Here is a 20381-nt window from a genome sequence, read left to right on the forward strand (position 1 = left end):
CTCTGCCTCCCTAGAGCTGGGATTAAAGGTGTGTGCCACCACCACCTGACTGCCCAGCTGACTACTTGTTTTATGATGTCAAATGAGAAATTCTTCCTCTTCTAGGCCTCTCCTTTGACAGTTTTCAAATGAGAGAGTTGTAGTGCTGTTGTCTAAAGGCCGGGTGGATAGGAATTAATGTGTACAGTCTGGGTACCTAATTGAACCACCCCCAGCTGAGTCTGGATATGCATTCAGATTGACACTACAGGAAGCACCAGTGTGCTTGCATCGGCCCGACAGTGATGGCAGTGCTGGTCACCTGGCTGATGCTCTGGTGCTTCCAGTCTGAATGCATCTTAGCTTTTCTGCTTCACACAGTGACTCCGTGGCTTTGTTATGGTTTCTCTTGCTGTGGTAAAACACCATGACAAGAGGCACTGAGGAGGAAAAGGGGTGTCTCAGCTTTCAGCTTTCATGGGCTATCACCAAGGGAGGACAGGGCAGGAACGTGGAGGCAGGAACTGAGGCAGAAATCCTGGCGGAGTGCTGCTTACTGGCTTGCTCAGCCTGCTTTCTTGTACAACCCAGGACCACCTGCCCAGAGGTGAGCTGGGTCCTCCTTCATCAAGAAAATGCCCCATTGCATTGGCTACAGGCATTCTGAAGGAGGTGTTTTCTTAGCTGAGGCTCTTCTCCCCAGGTAACTCTAGCTTGTATAAAGATGACCCCTGCAAAACAAAACAAAAACCAAACTGGACAATGGCACTCTTATCTGAACCGGGGGTTTCAGGAGGCTCCGCTGGCTGAAAAGATAGATCATGTGGCTGCTGGGGTGGCACACTGCTGCTGAGGTTTATTCTGTCTCCCAGATAGCTATGACCCACTGGTGCCCAGCCAGTGCCCAGCACCTATCCTTTATGCCAGGCCCAAATTGAGCCTTTTCTCTTTTTTCTTCCTTTCTTTTTTTCCCCTCCAAATCAGGGTTTCTCTGTGTAGCCCTCCTGTCTGTCCTGGAACTCCCTATAGACCAGGCCATCCTCACAGAGATCTGCCTGCCTCTGCCTCATGAGTGCTGGACTTAAAGGTGTGGTTTTTAAAGACAGGTGTGTGTGTGTGTGTGTGTGTGTGTGTGTGTGTGTGTCCTTCCTGGAACCAGCTCTGTAGACCAGGCTAGCTTCAAACTCAGAGATCTGCCTGACTCTGCCTCCAAGTGCTAGGAATAAAGGCATGTGTCACCATTGCCTGGTGAGTTGGGCCTTTTCTAGAGCTTGCTACAGGTGAGAATGCCCCGACAGTTTCCCAGACAGTGAGAGAGACAGTGATGCCTGGAATCAGCTCTGTCCTCTCACTCTTTCCTGCCTGCTGTTCAGGGCTGGACTTGACTAGACTGAGAACAGCCGGGCCACTCAGTACCTCAGAGACTGAGGGAACAACTCAGGCCTGCCTGAGCCTCCCTCTACTGACTTGAGTACCAGTAGAGATGGTGACCACCATGTACAGTGTCCCTCTCCAGGGCTGGGACACAGTAGAGGACCTCAGGTTCCACAGCATATGAGCTGGCTGTCCATTGTGACTATCCAGGCAGCTTGTTTAAATGGAGACTTCTCAGACCTACTTGGTGGATCCCGGGTCACATATGACCTGGCCCCCTGTATTTTCAGAGGTTAACAGATCCTGTCCTGGACTTCCCTGCCCTGTGCTGAAGGAGAGACAATCCAGAGAAGCCACGGTTTATAACAGGTCGAACAGTGAGTTAGATTGGGTAGTGCCAGTAGTGGTAGCGCCCCAGGGAGCACCAATCATGCTGAACGAGTTACTTAGTTCTTATTACAGCCTGTGACGAGGGCACTCCATTTGTCCCCCACCTGTGGAAAACGGAAGCACAGGAAAATTGGGTGATGGGCCACGTGTGCAAAGGATTGCAGCTTTAAGAGTTTGTGTTCATTGCCAGCAGTGTACCGCAGGCCTCCAGTGTGCCCTAGGCTCCCTAAGCTCTAGGCCATGTTCTACACGCTTATCATTAGGTCCCTCTGCTGCCTTGTGGTCTGTATTCATGACTGTGGGTCGTAGAAGGATGGGATAAACGCGGGCCAGTCCTAGGGAGCAGCAGGGCCGGCACCCTGCCCTCCTGCCTACCAGCCTGCATGCCCTCTCCAGGTCCTCTATCACCTCTTTGAGGAGTTTGCCAGCTATGAGTATGTGGGCATCTCGGACATCTTCCTCGGCTTCCTGAGCTTCTTCGTCGTGGCCCTTGGTGGGGTGTTTGTGGGCGTGGTCTACGGGGTCATCGCAGCCTTCACTTCACGATTTACCTCCCACATCCGGGTCATCGAGCCGCTCTTCGTCTTCCTCTACAGCTACATGGCCTATCTGTCAGCTGAGCTCTTCCACCTGTCTGGAATCATGGCGTGAGTCGGTGTGGCAGGTGACGGGCTTGGCGGGATAGCTACTTACCATTGGAGTTCCCAGATCTCTGTGGCCATGAAGGAGCTTCCCAGCACCTGAGCTTTGGGCTCCAGACTTGCATGGTATATGCTGGAAGGGCCCAAGCCATTCATTAGCGGCCTTCCAGGAATCTGAAGATTATTTGGAGGCAGCTGAGGCTAAAGCAACCTATGCTAGGGCTAGCCTCAGGAATAGGAGACTGACTCCAGTGCTGCCCTAAGAAACTAAGCTGCAAGTCTTAGGTCTCAGTCCTGCTACTTCCCCCTGTTTTCTTAAAGAGAGTCTAGAGATGGAAGCTGATACAGGCACCCCAGGGGGCTTACTGGGCATCTTCTACACCTGAATCATAGAGGCCCCACGTTCTCTGTTGAGTTTGAATTGGGCCCTGAGAAGGCCACCCTAGACTGGGGACTCTGGCTAGTAGGGAAGGAGCCCTCTGTGTCACTGGCTGTCGCTGGGCAGACACAGGGTGCCTTGCGGAAGAGGCAGAGGCCTGGAGTTGCACAGACTGAGTCTGTTGCATTGTCACTTGCCTCAGAAGGACAACAGAGGTGACTTCATTCTTCTAAAACTCCTGTCTCCTCTGAATTTGCTGGCCCTGTGTGCTTGGTGTGAGGATCAAGGAAAAACAGTGGGTGTTTGCCCCTCACAAGTTGTCCAGTGAGCAAGTGCTTGATCAGCCTGGTGCTGTCCACTGGCAACCCCTAAACCCTGTTCTTCTTTACCCCAAGCCTTATCGCCTCAGGAGTAGTGATGCGCCCCTACGTGGAGGCCAACATCTCCCACAAATCCCACACCACCATCAAGTACTTCCTGAAGATGTGGAGCAGTGTCAGTGAGACCCTCATCTTCATCTTCCTCGGCGTCTCCACTGTGGCCGGCTCCCACCAATGGAACTGGACCTTTGTCATCAGCACCCTGCTCTTCTGCCTCATAGCCCGGGTGCTGGGTAAGGGCCAGGCCCAGGCCAGGGAGTAGTGTGTGTGTGTGTGTGTGTGTGTGTGTGTGTGTGTGTGTGTGTGTGTAAAAAGTCCTCATATATGACTGTATGGAGGAGCCAGGCTATGGAGTAATATGTGTAATATAGTATGAGGCTAGCTTGTGGGTGTGTAAGTGTGTTGATGTTTCTAAGGGCTAGACTGTGGTATGTGTGGTATTGTTGGTGTATGTGTAGTAATGTGTCTAAGAGCTGGACTGTATCGTATAGTACAGTATGTAGAGGGGGTAGGCTGAGTATTCACTAGAGTGTATTGATGGGCTGGCCTGTGGTTGTCTACAGTACGGTGTGTGCAGGAGCCGAGTTGTGGGGTGTATAGTACAGTGTGTGCAGGAGATAAGTTATGGGGTATATAGTACAATGTCTGCAGGAGCTGAGTTGTGAGTGTCTACAGTACAGTGTGTGCAGGAGATAAATTATGGGGTGTCTACAGTACAGTATCTGTAGGAAATGAGTTGTAGGTGTACAGTACAGTGTGTGCTGGAGCTGAGTTGTGGGGTGTCTACAGTACAGTGTGTGTAGGAGCTGAGTTATGGGGTGTATAGTACAGTGTGTGCAGAAGCTGAGTTGTGGGGTATATAGTACAGTGTCTGCGGGAGATGAGTTGTGAGTGTCTACAGTACAGTGTGTACAGAAGATGAGTTGTGGTGTCTACAGTACAGTGTGTGCAGGAGCTGAGTTGTGGGTGTCTACAGTACAGTGTGTGCAGGAGATAAATTATGGGGTGTCTACAGTACAGTGTCTGTAGGAGCTGAGTTGTGGGGTGTACAGTACAGTGTGTGCTGGAGCTGAGTTGTGGGGTGTCTACAGTACAGTGTGTGTAGGAGCTGAGTTGTGGGGTATATAGTACAGTGTGTGCAGAAGCTGAGTTGTGGGGTATCTACAGTACAGTGTGTGCAGGAGCTAAGTTATGGGGTATCTACAGTACAGTGTCTGTAGGAGATGAGTTGTGGAGTGTACAGTACAGTGTGTGCAGGAGCTGAGTTGTGGGTGTCTACAATACAGTGTGTGCAGGAGATAAATTATGGGGTATCTACAGTACAGTGTGTGCAGGAGCTGAGTTGTGGGTGTCTACAGTACTGTGTGTGCAGGAGCTGAGTTGTGGGGTATATAGTACAGTGTGTGCAGGAGCTGAGTTGTGAGTGTCTACAGTACAGTGTGTGCAGGAGCTGAGTTGTGGGGTATATAGTACAGTGTGTGCAGGAGCTGAGTTGTGAGTGTCTACAGTACAGTGTGTGCAGAAGCTGAGTTGTGGGGTATATAGTACAGTGTGTGCAGGAGCTGAGTTGTGGGGTATATAGTACAGTGTGTGCAGGAGCTGAGTTGTGAGTATCTACAGTACAGTGTGTGCAGGAGCTGAGTTGTGGGGTATATAGTACAGTGTGTGCAGGAGCTGAGTTGTGAGTGTCTACAGTATGGTGTGTGCAGGAGCTGAGTTGTGGGTGTCTACAGTATGGTGTGCGCAGGAGCTGAGTTGTGGGGCAGTCTGGTATGGTGTGTAGAGTAGCTGAACTGTGGGTATGTAGTACAGTGTGTTGAGTGCTGTGTGGGTGTCTGTAGTATAGCATGTGGAGGGGCTAGTGAGGTGTCTATAGTGCAGTGTGTCCCTGTCCCTGTCTGAATGGTTCCTGGCTGCTCCCATTTCTCTTCTGCAATGCTGACAGCATTTGAGACCATTAGGGGAGAGAAGCCCATGCCGCATGCTCATATGGAGGCACCATAGACGTCACAATGACTTACGGTGAAGGGCCTTTACGTTCTCCAAAAGCCTAGTGGCTCTCAGGTCCTCCACCCAGCCTGTAAGCCTGAGCACAGTGTTCTGTTGTCATCGCACATATGCCCAAAGCTGCCAAGCTAGTGTCGCCGTGGAATCTGGGTCTGTGGGCTCCACCCCATTGCTACCTTGTCCTGACCTCCGTGGCCAGGCTGCTGCTGCTTCTGCCTCTTACTCCCTTTCTGCACAAGTGCACGTGTGTACTTGGAAGCCAGAGGTCCACTGTGCTGTGGCTGTCCATGGCTTTTAGTTTGTTTGTTTAGAGTTGTTTGTGACAGGATCTTTCCATAAAGGCAGGCCTAGAACTCTTGGTAATTCTTCTGCCTCAGCCTCCCGAGTGCTGGAATGCTGGAATCACAGGTGCGAACTGTCCTGAGATTTTGAGGGACTTTTACTGTTGGTGAACAGGTTTTGTTTGTGTGTTTATAATCTGGGGATGGAACCCAGGCCCTCATGCCCGCAGCGCAGGCTCTGCTGCACCCCTCTCCTCACAGCCTGCACTTTGAAACAATGTTTCACTGTGAACAATTTCCAGTCTGTAGAAAAACAGAGACAATAGGATCATTATTTCCCACCTGTTTTAATAAGTTCAACTCAGTACCACAATTTTTTTCTTCCTGTCCCTTGGCCTGTAGCCAGTGAAGACCTCTGGGATATCTTCAGAACAAATGCAGGTTGAGAAGCCATTTAAAGACCCACCAAGTTCTTGGGTTGAGTGATCTGGAACTTCTCATCTGAGGGACCCAGGAAATGAGTGAGCTAGATGGGCTTAGTGGGAGGAGCTTCCTGGACAGCCTGACCTCTCTCTGCCTGCTCCCTGGCAGGTGTCCTGGTCCTCACCTGGTTCATCAACAAGTTCAGAATTGTCAAGCTGACCCCCAAGGACCAGTTTATCATTGCCTATGGGGGCCTGCGAGGAGCCATCGCCTTCTCACTGGGCTACCTCCTGGACAAGAAGCACTTCCCCATGTGTGACCTGTTCCTCACTGCCATCATCACCGTCATCTTCTTCACAGTCTTTGTGCAGGTGCTGGGCCTGGGGCGGGCAGGCCCCTGCCTTGGGGACCCTGACTTTTGTGGTGGAAAGAGGAAAGTGTGTTGCTCGAAAAGGGCTGTGGGTACATCGCTAGCTTGTCGCATGACTTTGGGCAAGCCCATCCCCCTTTGCAGCCTCAGTTCTCAGTTGTGATAGTGTGACATTGTGGCCAGTGGTCAGTTTGTGAAGTGACCAATGTTGCCCAACTTGAGTAAAAGCCACGGGAGTGACACGGGTAGCCAACAGGCCCAAGATCTGACTGCCCCAGATCATGGTAGGGTTGAGTGGTGTCATGGTTTGCTGTCTGTAGCAGCTCAGCGTAGGCAGCTGGACAGTTTCCTGAGTCAGGAAGCCTGAGGCCTGCACTCAGCCTAACACTCCACTAGCTCTGTTTCTTGGGAAGGCATGGCTGTCTGTGTCTCAGTGACCCCACTGTGGAGTGAGGAGCCTGGGTTCCGTGATTGTAGTCCATACAGCTGCTGGCCAGTGACTTCTGGGCATTTAAATGACCCAAGCTTAGCTGGGTTCCACCTGTCTCTACTGTCCCAAGGGAGGCCCATGTGTGGTGCTACACGCTGCTCTCCCCCAGCTGACTGATCCAGAGGGGAGAAACTGCTGGGCTTCTGTTCTCTCCCATCCTCTGCCTCTCCTGGGCACAAGTGCTAGATGGGACACACCTTTGCCTTCTCATGGGGAAAAAGATATCGGAGACCTCTTGGAGCCCTCCTGCTCTGTCCTCAGAAGCACTTCTTTACCTCAGCCTTGCTGTTGTGTGTGTTTGGTGGGTTTCCAGCTGCTTTCACTGATGGTGGCACCACGGTGTCTGCACCACGGAGTCACTCACTCAGCCCCACTGCCGCTCAGTTTCCACAGCTATAAAATGGGAGCATTTTAAAGATCCATCTTTCAGGGACAGTGCAGACACTGAAGCACAGAGACTAGTCACACTCTGTGGTGGAGGCAGGACAGAGGGCTCTGTCTACAGGGCCCGACTCCTTGGGGCCACAGAGCAAGTCCTGAGTAGAGCTCACCCTGGCCCCAGCAGTGAGGCTTGTTCCCCCGGCTGAGCTATGGGGAAGAAGTGGTCTCTAAAGGTCTGCCTTTATTTACATGCTGAGGTGGGGAGCTAACAAAAGTCCCAGTCCTGAGACAAGGAGGACTGCAAAGGGGAGAGCCTCCTTGCCTGGGGGACCTTCAAGGAGAAGGGAGGTTCCTCAGCCCCTCTGCCAAAATAGCAGAACCAGAATGTCTGACACTTACCTGCCCTCCAGGGTATGACCATTCGGCCTCTGGTAGACCTGTTGGCTGTGAAGAAAAAGCAAGAAACAAAGCGTTCCATCAACGAAGAGATCCACACACAGGTACTGGAGGCCGGGCTGGGCCTTTGGGTTGCCAGAGAAGGTTTCTGGAGCTGAGGCAGAGCTGGGTCTTAAGCTCACCGTCCCTTATTCCATTGCTAAGTTGTCTTAGCCCCTGCCAGGCTCTAGCTGAAGGGACAGTGTGGTGTGAGAGCTTGGGAGCACTGTTCTACCAACCTCTTATCTTTAGGTTCAAGCGGGTTCTGAGAAGGGGGCACACTAGAGTGTGGCCTGGGCTTCAGGATGAGTAATGGAAAGGCGCCACCTTGTGGCTGCTGTTGGAACTGTAGGGGCCAGGCTAAGCAGAGCCATAGTTGGGGTCAAGGTGGGTGGGGTAGGGAAGGAACCCAGCAGTAAGGCTTGACCTGGCCCTGGGCCCATTTCAGTTCCTGGACCACCTTCTGACAGGCATCGAGGACATCTGTGGTCATTATGGCCACCATCACTGGAAGGACAAGTAGGTGAAGGTCTGGTGGGCAAGAGGGTGGGGAAAACAGTTAAGGGTCCTTGGGGGCCTGGGCATCTTCTCGTGCTTAGGAACTAACCCCCCCACCCCCCCCCCACAGGCTCAACCGTTTTAATAAGAAGTATGTGAAGAAGTGTCTAATCGCTGGAGAACGCTCCAAAGAACCCCAGCTCATTGCCTTCTACCACAAGATGGAGATGAAGCAGGCCATCGAACTGGTGGAGAGCGGAGGCATGGGCAAGATCCCATCTGCTGTCTCAACTGTCTCTATGCAGTGAGTTCCACTGGCGACCTGGACAGCGTCTGTACCCCACCACCAGGGCTATGCTGTTGACCAGCTGGTCACGTTGGGCTCTGGGTCCTTGAAGCCATACTAAGGACTTGGGACTTTGGTCACCCACCCCTGGTCTATCCCCAGCATGGCCTTGTGGAAATGGAAACCTAATCTGCGTTCTGTTGTCCCAGGAACATCCACCCCAAGTCTGCGACTTCAGAACGTATCTTACCAGCACTGTCCAAGGACAAGGAGGAGGAGATCCGCAAAATCTTGAGGAGTAACCTGCAGAAAACCCGGCAACGGGTGAGGTCCTGCCTCCGCCCGGCCCTTCTTAGCTTTCTCCTGTGTGCACCCTCGACACCACCTCTGCCTCCTGCCCTTCTGCTTCCAACACGCCAGAGCCTCTCTGGCTCTGGCCTTCCAGCCCAGCTTCTGAGTCCTCCCCTGCCCTGACGGCCGTTTCTCCCTCAGCTGCGGTCCTATAACAGACACACACTGGTGGCCGACCCCTACGAGGAAGCCTGGAACCAGATGTTGCTCCGGAGGCAGAAGGCCCGGCAACTGGAGCAGAAGGTGCTTGTCAGGCTCTGCCCGGCTCCTCCTTGGGCACATACCGAGCTATTTTAGAAACAGACAGGGAGGTACAGAAACTGTGTAAGGTTTTGGGCTATTTCCCAGAGGAGTGACAGGGAAAGGGCAGGGATGTAGAGATGCCAGGGAAAGAGAAACTCACAAGGCTTGGTGACTGGGTTCCCAGTTTGAAGTGGGGCCACTGGGGTGGTAGAGGTCCAGAGTGTACCCAGGAGAGGAGTATGGGGTAAAGCACGGTGAAGCACTGAGTCAGGTGCGCTGGGTTTGTGATCCCCGGGGCGGACAGGACTTAGGTATGCCGCCCAAATTGGGTTTTATTGTTATAGTTCTGTTTTTGTTTTAGTCTAGAATCTTGGGGGTCAGATGTGGGGTGGAGGCTAGAAAAGGATAGACACCTTTCTGAGCGTCTGGGACAAGTCCCCAAAGGCCCTGAAGCTCCAGTGTGAGTTGCCACCACAGGCAAAGGACGAGCTCAGTGAGAGCTGCTGCCTGGTGTCTTCCAGAGGACTTCTGCCAGCCCACTGGCCACACTCACCCCATCCATTCTCTCTGTCAGATTACCAACTACCTGACGGTGCCGGCCCACAAGCTGGACTCGCCCACCATGTCTCGGGCCCGAATAGGCTCAGGTAACGGCTAAAGAAGGGCCCTCAGGCTGGGTGGTCTGTACCAAGGACAGGCATCAAATGGTCCAAGGGGGGAGATGGTTTTTCCCACGAGCTGTGTTTGCATCAGGAAGGCTGGGTGTTAAGGAAAAAGGTGTGTAGCCCTGCTGTCAAATTCAGGCAGAAGGGACTGCCAGTGGGGCTCAGGATGAGGACTGATGGAGCTATGACAGGAGCACCTGGCAGGGAGGGAGAAGTCTCCAGTCTGTGAAGAGGAATATGCGCTGGCCATCCTGCAGGCTGAGGAGTAGGAATCCCCATAGAAAGGGAAGAACAGCTGGAAACGGAGGAGCCCAGAGACAGGGTTGTATTCATTGGAAGGTCTGAGGGCTGCTAGTGCAGGCTGAGGGGACCTTGAGGTGTGGTCGTCAGGGCTCAGGAGCAGAGCCTGTCTCTGCTCTCATCCCACAGACCCACTGGCCTATGAACCCAAGGCAGACCTGCCTGTCATCACCATTGACCCAGCCTCCCCACAGTCCCCCGAGTCTGTGGACCTGGTGAACGAGGAGTTGAAGGGCAAAGTCCTTGGGCTAAACCGGGGTCCCAGGGTAACTCCAGAGGAGGAAGAGGAAGATGAGGATGGCATTATCATGATCCGGAGCAAGGAGCCCTCGTCCCCAGGCACCGACGATGTCTTCACCCCTGGACCAAGTGACAGCCCCAGCTCCCAGAGAATACAACGCTGCCTCAGTGACCCAGGCCCTCACCCTGAGCCTGGGGAGGGAGAGCCTTTCATCCCCAAAGGACAGTAGAGCCAGGCTAGTGGGTGTCCCATAAACTCTCCCACAAGACTGGGGGCTGGGCGCTCCCCTTGTCTCCTGACCTGGATTGGCTCTGCCCCCTTCCTCCGCATGGCAGCTGGGTCCACAGCCCCCACGGCAGCACGGCTTTGCTCCTGCCTCCTGGGAAGTGTCCTCCTACCAGAACTGCCTTCCCAATCCATTCATTTGGCAGAACGGGCTGGGCTGGTGAGGCAGGCCCTGCCCCATCTCTAGATCCAGGCTCTCCCATAGTGGAACCAGGACTCCTCAAGGCCCTCCCTTCCCTCCAGCCCCCTCCTCATCCAGACCAACTTTCCATCTTTGATCATTATTTCTAACCAAAGAGCCACTGGCTCCACTGTGGTCCCTACCAGGAAAGGAGGGAGCTGAACCTTCCTTGGCTGGGCCCTCCTGTATCAGAGGACAGTAAGCATGTGTCTGGGAAACAAGGCAGTGACCCATAGCAGACCCACAGCTCCCCTGCTAGCCTCGGTGCTCTGGCCAGCCACCTGAGCTGTCTTTACTCAGAGCTGCAGGCTGAGGGCATTTCTGAGCTTCTCTGCCAGGAACTGGGGCACATGCAGCAGTGGAGTGACTTGGGTGATGAGGACCACTGGGCCTTTCTGGAGTTTACACGGGAGGGACTGTTCCAGGCTCCGGAAACTCGTCTTCTTATATTTGGTTTATTTGCACCTCCACGTAAGTATGATTCTATTTGCACAGAGGTACTCCTGTTTTTAGACCCTTTGAATCTTCCATGCCAGTCAGAGCACCACCCCTGGTCCTTCCTCATGCTAACACCTTCCCTTAAATCGAATCTCTGCTGCCTGGGCTCGCCCACAGCACTGATTCAGAAGAGGCCCAACTTGTCATGATTCAAGCTCACCAGCAAGGGGCCTCTTGGTACCGCCCTTGCTCTTGGGCCTGCTTTTACTTCTGTTGGCCTATTCTACCACTACCCCAAATCCAGACCACCGATACCTGTATCCCGTAGAGTAGACAACACTGGACCCCCTAGAAGCCTTTGCTCACAGGCACAAACTTCCTACCGCCACCATGGCTGGGCCAAGCCCATGAGCACTCCCTCCCCAGGATCGTGCAATAGTCAAAGGGGTCCCTCCCAGGGGATGGAGCCATGGGTGCTTGGCCCAGCCGTCTCCTCTCCATGCAAGTGCTGTTTTAGGCAGGAGTTGCCATGAAAGGTGACATCGACAACCATGTACAAAGCCACCGCAGCTGCTGCCGCTCTGCCGCCTGTACAAAGGAAACTGAACCTTTTTCATATTCTAATAAATCAATGTGAGTTTTTGATAAGAGAGTCCAGGGCTGCTTCCTGGGAATGAGGGGCTTCAGGAAGAAGAGCACCAGAGGAACTGCTGGAAATACACTGTGGTGGAGTTGGATGTACAGGGGCCTCAGCTTGGTGCTAAAGAGCCATGGTGTTCACACATCCGGAAACCCCTAGTTTGTGAGCATGGGGGTGGGGCGGTGCTGTCAGGAATGTGGTATGCTGAACTGCCGCCTGCCTAAGCCAGTCAGAGAAGGGCTCAGCGGCATCCGAATATGACAGTGCTAACACATTCGAGCCTGAGAAAGTCCACTGTGGGACATCCCTCCTTTGGAATTCCTTCTCCCTTTTCCTTATTAAGTCGATGTTTAATAAAAGCCAGTGTGTCTGGCTCAGTAACATAGGAGGGAAGGACAAACCTTATAGTTTGTGGTTGGGTATCTAAGGGCAGTGCAAAGTCTTTAAGCTGTGTCATCACCTCAGAATTGGAGACTGTACTCTGTTGGAATAAGGGGTCCCTGTATAAAGCAGAGGTGGGAACTGGGGTGCAGTTCCAGTATCTGACCACCAGAGGGCAGTAAGATCCCAGTACTGTCCAAGAGGCTCTGCCCAGCTTGGGACCTGGATTCAGAGCCGACTGAATCTGAAGTACCCATGACAAAAGAACTATATGAGGGGGCCACACTGCATTCCTGTGTTGATGTCCCAGCAGCAAACAGCTGGAACATTCAAAGGGTATGGGCAGTGTTGGATGAGGACCAGTGACTCCTACTCCTCAGCAAGGGCACAGGGTTCTTTGGGGCCAGCCTGGGGTTCCACTATCTCAATGATAGCAACAACAATAAAAAGTTCTAGAGCTGAAAGGGTAAGAAAAGAGCTGTGCTTCTGGAAGGTGTTGGCCTGTCATAGCTGTGGCCACAGATAACAGCACAGCTACTGTGGATTTGAATTTTCATTCAGACTTTTCCCCCCGACCGGATGGCTCAGTGGCACGTGCGCACGAGTGTGTGTGCACACACACACATACACATGCACATAAACACATACAGACATATACATTAAAAATCTCTGATTCCAACCAGTCTTTCTGCTCTTTAGTTTCTTTTTGACAACCCAAACATTAGCCTATAGCTGATGCACTTGGCCCTCTTCCCCTCTTCCTGCCTTTTGGGTTAGCCACATACAGAATTCAGCCTGACCCACAAGTCAAGGGGATAGAGGCAGAGCTCGGAACCTTACACTCGCACAGCCAGCACTTCGCCTGCGGAGCCCTCTATCCGAAGTGTCCTGGTTAGCATGCATCCGTGGGTTCAGACGAGGAAGCGCTGCTGTAATCTCAGCGCTGGGAAGGCGGAGACAGGAGGATCCCAGGGTGTTGCTGGCCATTTTAACCTGATCAGCAAGCTCTGCTCAGCAAGAGTCCCTGTCCCTCCCCCTATCACCCCAAAAAACAGACGTGGAGAAGCAGGATATGGTGGCTCACACCTTCTACTCCAGCGCTTGGAAAGCAGAGGAAAGGCAGGTGGACCCGAGTGTGAGGCCAGCCTGGTCTACACAGTGAATTCTAGGAGAGTCATAGTGAGACCATAATAGTGAAGAATAGTGAGAGTCTGACAGGGAAAAGCAGAGTGCTGGTCACACAGCTCAGTGGGTATTTGTCACCAACCCATGGGACTCACATGGTGGAAGGAGAGAACTGATTTTTCTTTTTATTTATTAACTTTACATCCTGCTCACTGTTACCGGCTCCCACAGTCCTTCCCTTATCCTCCCTTCCCCTCTTAGCAGGTTGGGCCCTCCTGGGTATCCCCCCACCCTGGCACAGCAAGTCTCTGTGAGACTAGGTGCATCCTGTCCCACTGAGGCCAGACAAGGCCGCTCAGTTAGAAGAACGTATCCCACAGACAGGACACAACTTTAGGGACAGCCCCCACTCCAGTTGTTCCGGACCCACATGAAGACCAAACTGCGCATCTGCCACATATGATCATGGAGGCCTGGATCCAACTTGTGTGTCCTCTTTGGTAATTCAGTCTCCGAGAGTCCCAAGGGTGCAGGTTAGTTGATTCTATTGGACCTCCTGTGGAGTTCTTATCCCCTTAGGAATCATAATCCTTCCTATTCTACCAAAGGGGTCCTCACCTTCATCCAACTGAGTGCCTGTGAATGTCTGCATCTGTCTCTCAGGCCAGCCATGCTAGACTCCTGTCTGCAAGCATAACAGTAGCATTAATAGTGTCAGGGATTGGTGCTTGCCCAATGGGGTGGGTCTCAAGTTGGGCCAGTTATTGGTTGGCCTTTCCCTCTGTCTTTGCTCCATCCTCCATCCCTGAATTTCTTGTAGACAGCAAACTTTTGGGTTGAAAGTTTTGTGAGTGATAGTGTCCCTATCACTCCATTGGGGTTCCTGCCTGGCTTCAGCAGGTGGCCTCTTCAGGTTCCAGATCCCCAATGCTGTGAGCCTCAGCTAAGGACAACCCCATTGAGAACTGATTTTCTAACAAGTTGTCCTCTGTTGTGTTCCAAAGCCCAACATCCACGTGAAGAGCTGGCCCAGAAGTGTGCTGCTGTAATCTCACTGAAGGGATGTCAAGGCAGGAAGATCAGGAAATGTGTCCTGTGCCGTGCGTGCGCGCACACATACACACACACACACACACACACACACGGACATACTAACTATAATTTTAAAATTTGAATAAATATTAATGGGAAAATAAGTTTTAAGGGGCTGGAGAAATGGCTCGGCAGTTGAGAGCACTGACTGCTCTTCAAGAGGACCTGAGTTCAAATTCCAGCAACCACATGGTGGCTCACAACTGTCTGTAACTCCAGTTCCAGGGGATTCATCGGGCATACATGCAGGCAAATCACAAATGCACATAAAATAAATCATTTTTTAAATTAAAAAAGAAGCTTAAAAATTTAAGGTAATAAAAAATAAAGTAATAAAGACAACCACCCAGTGTTAGCCTCTGACCTTCTTGCATGCACACACACATACATATACATACACATAATTTTTAAAAAATAGGGAGATTAGACTGAATATTGTCTGAAATATTTTTGTGATTAATATAATCACCAAGGTTTTTAAGTGTGTGTGTGTGTGTGTGTGTGTGTGTGCTCACGAGTGTGCGCACATGCACAGATACACGGATGCACCCACTGGAGAAAGGGATGTTGGAGATATGTCTCAGTTAAGCATTCTCCAGAGGACCAGCACCCACACCAATGCCCCCAACCTCAAGGAATCTGACACTCTTCTTGCCTCAGGCCCTTGAGTACATGTGCACATACATAATGCCAGCAATACACACACATGCGCACACTCATGTTCACACATATAAGAAATCTATCCTATCTGTACATCCCCCACTCCCCACCCCAAGTTAAGAGAACAGCCGCTCAGGTGTGAGCCGGAGAGAATTGCTCTAACAGGAAGTGTGGCACCAGGAGAATTTGAACCACCTGCTCCTGCAGCTTCCTGCGCTTTCTGGACTTGTCCAGACCTGATTTCATAGTTGCTGTTTAATAATAGAAAGCCAGCGTGTGTGTCCAGTTTTATGAGATGGGTCGGTTACTCTCCAGTTCTGGTTGCAGAGGTCTCTTGGTGTCCCACAGTCAGGCATTCTGTCCCCATCATATCTGAGCCTGGAGCTACTTTTCAAATGGAGAAGAGTTATTGGCTAAAGTCACCGCCATGGTTTAATACAAAACCCCAAGGGTCTGTAGTACCAGGAGTCTAGTATTAGAGTTTGTCCATCCAACATCTCTCTCTGCCATGGCCTCTTCTCACTCACAACACTCTAGTGACTGGGCAGCATCCTCTGATGCCCATACCTGCTTCAGGGCCTCTCTACCCCAAGACTCCGAAAGTCACAGTTCATAGAAATGGCTTCGGTGGCACAGGTGGGGGTGGTGTATATTGAACCCCAAGTCCCACAAAACCCTACCCTTTGCCTCTTTCTTTGAAGAGGGCTGTGTAACATCTGGCCACCTGCCTCTCATCTTAGAGGCAAGATCTTGACAGGCTCTGGACCACTGGATCCTGAGAACCCTCATTGATGCCCATGGATTTTTTGTGAGACTTATTCTCTTTTATTGATTTTTTAAAAGGTTATACTACATTTTTTCTTTACTTTGCACACACAGGTGTGTGTGCTGGTAGAGGTCACAGGAGAGCTTGTGGGAGTCAGTTCTCTCCTTCCACCATGTAGGTCCTGAGGATTAAATCGGGTGGTCGGTCACCTGGCTGGCCCACTCCCTGTAGCAAACATTCCTAGTGTAGACAGATTAACTATAACAGCCTACTCACTGGGCCCTGAAGTGGAAACTTTTGTCAAATGATGTTTTGCTGGGGCACACAGGTGAAAGGATGTTTGTTTCGCTAAAACAGTTGTGTAAAAGGTTATAAGAAGGAATATAAACATAACCCAACAGAAGGTGGACAGCAGTGGATGGTATTGGTTCACCTTGCTTTTCCTTACTGGTCATTGTTTGCTGTGGTTTCATAGAATGAAATGTACCAAAAAAAAAAACTTCTGGTGGTGGTCTGGCAGCTTCTTGCTGCTTCCTCAGACTTGGGTCGATCGGCAGAGTGAAGTGGAAGTTTCTGGATATGTCAGCTGATACAGACTCGCCTGGAGTTCTGCTGAGGCAAGACCCTTGGGAGGACACATGAACTAGGACTCAACAGACATGACTGCTAGCTCTGCAGCGCTTTGTTGGTCTCATGTGTTGTCTTCTGCTGAGTGCTCCTGCTGACTCTTGCAGATTCGGAGGAGGCCTGGCTGTTTCTGCTGGATCATGCCAACACTACTGATTTGTGTTAACTATCCTGACACTACTAAAGTGGATTGCTGGTATTCTGACAAACAGATTGAAATTGCCCCCAAGGAACTACTTTTTTTTTTTTTTTTAAGATTTATTTATTTATTATATATAAGTACACTATAGCTATCTTCAGACAAACCAGGAGAGGGCATCAGATCCCAATTTAAATGGTTGTGAGCCACCATGTGGTTGCTGGGAATTGAACTGAAGAACAGCCAGTGCTCTTAACCACTGAGCCATCTCTCCAGCCCAAGGAACTACTTCTAAACAACAGAGCCTCTTAGCTTCTAGATCAAGCTGCTGCTGCTAATTCACACTCAACTGCTGATATCCTGACAATGCCGATTGGATTTTGTCCAAATAACTGTTTCTAAATAGGTCCACTCCCCCCGTATCCTAGTAACCTTTCTATTTTTTTTTTTTACAAAAGTTTATTACAATGTACAACAACAGGCTCCAGGAAAATACTTCATTCATTCTAGCTATTAGGTGGCAAAGATGTTATGACAGGAAATCCCGATGTTTGACAGGTTGCAGGATGACATTTCATTCTAGTTGTTATGGCAGGGAATCCAGATGTTTAAATAGGAATGGAAGAGGAGGGTCACCATCACCTCAGATGTGAGGAACAGCTTACTTTTTGCCAGACTTCTTAATTCCACCTGTGGCCAGGGGGCCTTCCCTGCGGCCTTGGCTTTTAGCTCCTCGAGTTTCTTCTGTTCCTCCTTTTGTTTGTGCTTGAAAGCCTTATCTTCCTCGTCCATCTCCTTGGCCTGCTTCTTGGGCTGTTTCAGGGGCTTCTTTTTGCCACCTGTGGGCAACACAAGCATGCTCAGCCCATTTGTCACCCATCACCCTCCCGTTGTTCCCCGTCCATCCGTCCCTCCATTCCCCCTAGTAACCTTTCTTTTCCACTACCTCTGGTGGGCAGTGGGCTAGAGGGAGGTTAAAGTATTTAAGAACCCTTATTAAAAGTAGGTTTTGAAAAATCTGAGACTACAGGGCCCAATTGCCATTGTGTCAGTAAGGTGACGAGCTAGTCTGATGCTTAGAACTTTGTCATGACGACTGATGACCCCTTGGATTATGATGTGATAGGACTATGGGCAGAGCCTAGAGGTGACAGTCTCGGTCAGTGCTCTATTGCTCTGAAGACATACCATGACCAAGAAAATTTAGGGGGGGGGGGCTTTAACTGGGAACTTGCTTACAGTTTCAGTCCATTGTCATTTTGTCATTATGGTGGAAGCATGGCAGCAGGCAGGCTGGCATCGGGCTAGAGCAGTAACTGAGAGATTGTATCTTATCCAGGGTAGAAAGAGCCAGGCTGGGTATGGTGTAGGCTTTTGAAGCCTCAGTCCCCTCTCCCCTCCCCGCCCCTCTGGCACACCTCTCCCAACAAAGCCACACCTCCTAATCCTTCCCAAACCATTCATGAACTAGGAACTAAACTCTCATTTAATGAGCCTACTAGGGTTGTTTGCATTTAAGCCACCACAGGAATCAAAGGTGTAAAGGCGGCACCTCAGTTCCTTTCCTGTTGCTATGTTAGAAAACTTTGACAACAGAAGCTTGAGGGAGGAAGGTTTATCTTGGCTCACAGTTTGAGGGTGCAACCATCACAACTGGGAAATCAAGGCAGAGATGGTCTTAATGTGTCTACAGGAAGCAGAAAATAATTGTTGGGGTTTTATTGCTGTGAGGAGACCAAGGCAACTCTTATAATAAAGGAAAATGTTTAACTGGGGCTGGCTTACAGGTTCAGAGGTTCAGTCCATTATCATCACGGTGGGAGCATGGCATTGTCCAGAGCCACATGTTGCTGGAGAAGGAGCTGAGAGTCTTACATCTAGATCCGCAGGCAGTAGAAGGGGATTATGTGCCACACTAAGTGTAGTTTGAGCATAGGAGACCTCAAAGCCCACACCACAGTGACATGATTCCTCCAACAAGGCCACACCCACTCTAATAAAGCCATGCCTCCCAACAGTGCCACTCCCTATTGTCAAGCACTCATGTGGGGGCCATTCCTATTCAAACTACCACAGTAAGGAATGTTTATATTCAATCCACTCTCTTTTTCCTTTGTGTGTGTGTGTGTGTGTGTGTGTGTGTGTGTGTGTGTGTGTGGAGAACCAAGGCTGACAGCAAGAACCTTCCACTTCATTTTGATACAGGGCCTCTTAATTCACCCCCTAGATCACCAGTATTGCTAGTCTTGGTACCACATTCTCACTCAAAGGCTGAACTTACAAGAGAGCCTCCACAGGCCCCTGTCATTTACTGGTGTCCTCTTGCATTTGTAGCAAGTGCACCGAGCCTTCCCCCTTCCCCCTGCTACTTCCTTTCTATTCAGTCCAGGACCCGGGCCCACAGGATGCTGCTGCTTCCGTTTGGTTTAACTTGGTCCAGTAATCCCCCGGCTATGGTCAGAGGCTTTCCTACTTGATGAAGCCTGTGACGGTGACAGCAGCAGTACACCATCCCAGAAGTTGTGTGGACTGGTTGTAGTAAGATTTCCATGTCTAGGACCATGCAGCAGCAACTGGAATATCACATGATTTCCATCCTACCTGGGAACGAGAGTGAAGTTTTGATCAAGTCACCAAGCATTGTGGTCAGTTTGGAACTGGGATTTTCTTCATTTCAAGGAGACCGTGAGTCCTTCTGGAGGAGCTCAGGAAGCCTGGGGCATGAAGGCCTTCCTCCCAGGACTGATCTGCTGAGTCAAGAGATTGGAAGATTCACCTTTAAAAAAAAAAAAAAGTTATGTCAGGCTCCAAATAGCCAAATCACCCAGGGCAAACCATACCAAGTCTCAGAACCACACAACCCCAGGCCTCAGTCTACATCAACTAAGATGGGCCTGTTTAACCTCCAAGTTTGTCTTCCTTAGGCTAACGCTCCCAGAATACAACTCAGGTTTCTAGCAGCTTTGACAGGCTTTGGCAACTCCTCTTGGAAGCTCTGAGATCCTCTTCCTGGGCTTTACTGGGGCATTGCCGTCATCACAGAAGTCTCCTCTCCCATGGAGGGCAGGTGATGGCCATGCATCCTGGGGGAACTCAGGACCCCTGTGGATGTGGCTGCCTCCAAGCAGAGCCACTGGATGATTTTTAAGCAATGTGAGACGTGTTTTCTAGAAAGGAGGGTGGAACATCTGCCGTCATCAGGAAGCTGCACAGGATACGTAAAATTCTAGCCAAGTGACCCAGCTGGTATCTTAGGCTTCCATTTGTGTGTGTGTGTGTGTGTGTGTGTGTGCATTTGCACATGTGTGCAGGTGCCCCTAGAGACTGGAAGAAGCAATCGAATCTCCTGGAGCTGGAGTTATACAGGTGCTTGTGAACCTTCTGTATTGGTGCCATGACTTGAACTCTGGTCTCTTGCAAGAGCAGCAAGTGCTATTAACAGCTAAACCATCTTTTTTTTTTTTTTTTTTAATCCTCTCTTTAAAAAGTTTTTGCAAGCTGGATGTGGCACAGGACTTCAATCCCATCACTTGGGAGGCAGAAGCAGGTGGATCTCTGAGTTTGAGGCCAGCCTGGTCTACAGAGTGAGTTCCAGGACATCCAGGGCTACACAGAGAAACCCTGTCTTAAAAAAGAAAGAAAAGTATTTCCCATGTATGTGTGTGCATGAGTGTGTGTGTATTTGTGTGTGTGTGTGTGTGTGTGTGTGTATGTGTGTGTGTGTCTGTCTGTGGGCCATGTGTGTGTTTTCAGACTGCAGAGAATAGAAGAGGACATTGGGTTGTTGAGAGCTGGTGTTACTAGAGGCACACCTGAGGTAGGTGTGCGGAACCAGACTGAATCCTCCCAAAGAGCAGCCAGCATTCTTAAGCACTGAGCTATCTCTCCAGCCCACCCTCTTCTTAGCACCCGTCTTTCTCTAGCATGAAAAGC

At 50.8% G+C, this 20381-nt stretch overlaps 1 protein-coding gene across 1 annotated transcript in view; it reads left to right on the forward strand.

The window, feature by feature from the left end:
• The window catches only part of SLC9A1 (solute carrier family 9 member A1), a 52292-nt gene extending 40692 nt beyond the window's left edge, over nt 1–11600 (forward strand). The window contains exons 3-12 of the mRNA XM_080921000.1: nt 2140–2390; nt 3159–3376; nt 6023–6225; nt 7506–7595; nt 7979–8049; nt 8159–8332; nt 8524–8638; nt 8807–8908; nt 9483–9555; nt 10003–11600. Of these exons, the coding sequence (XP_080777126.1) occupies nt 2140–2390; nt 3159–3376; nt 6023–6225; nt 7506–7595; nt 7979–8049; nt 8159–8332; nt 8524–8638; nt 8807–8908; nt 9483–9555; nt 10003–10343 (1638 nt within the window). The 3' untranslated portion in view covers nt 10344–11600. The remainder of the gene's footprint in view (nt 1–2139; nt 2391–3158; nt 3377–6022; nt 6226–7505; nt 7596–7978; nt 8050–8158; nt 8333–8523; nt 8639–8806; nt 8909–9482; nt 9556–10002) is intronic.
• Nucleotides 11601–20381: the final 8781 nt, after the last annotated feature.

Source organism: Micromys minutus, assembly GCF_963924665.1.
Source record: "Micromys minutus genome assembly, chromosome: 9".
NCBI classification, from domain to species: Eukaryota; Metazoa; Chordata; class Mammalia; order Rodentia; family Muridae; genus Micromys; species Micromys minutus.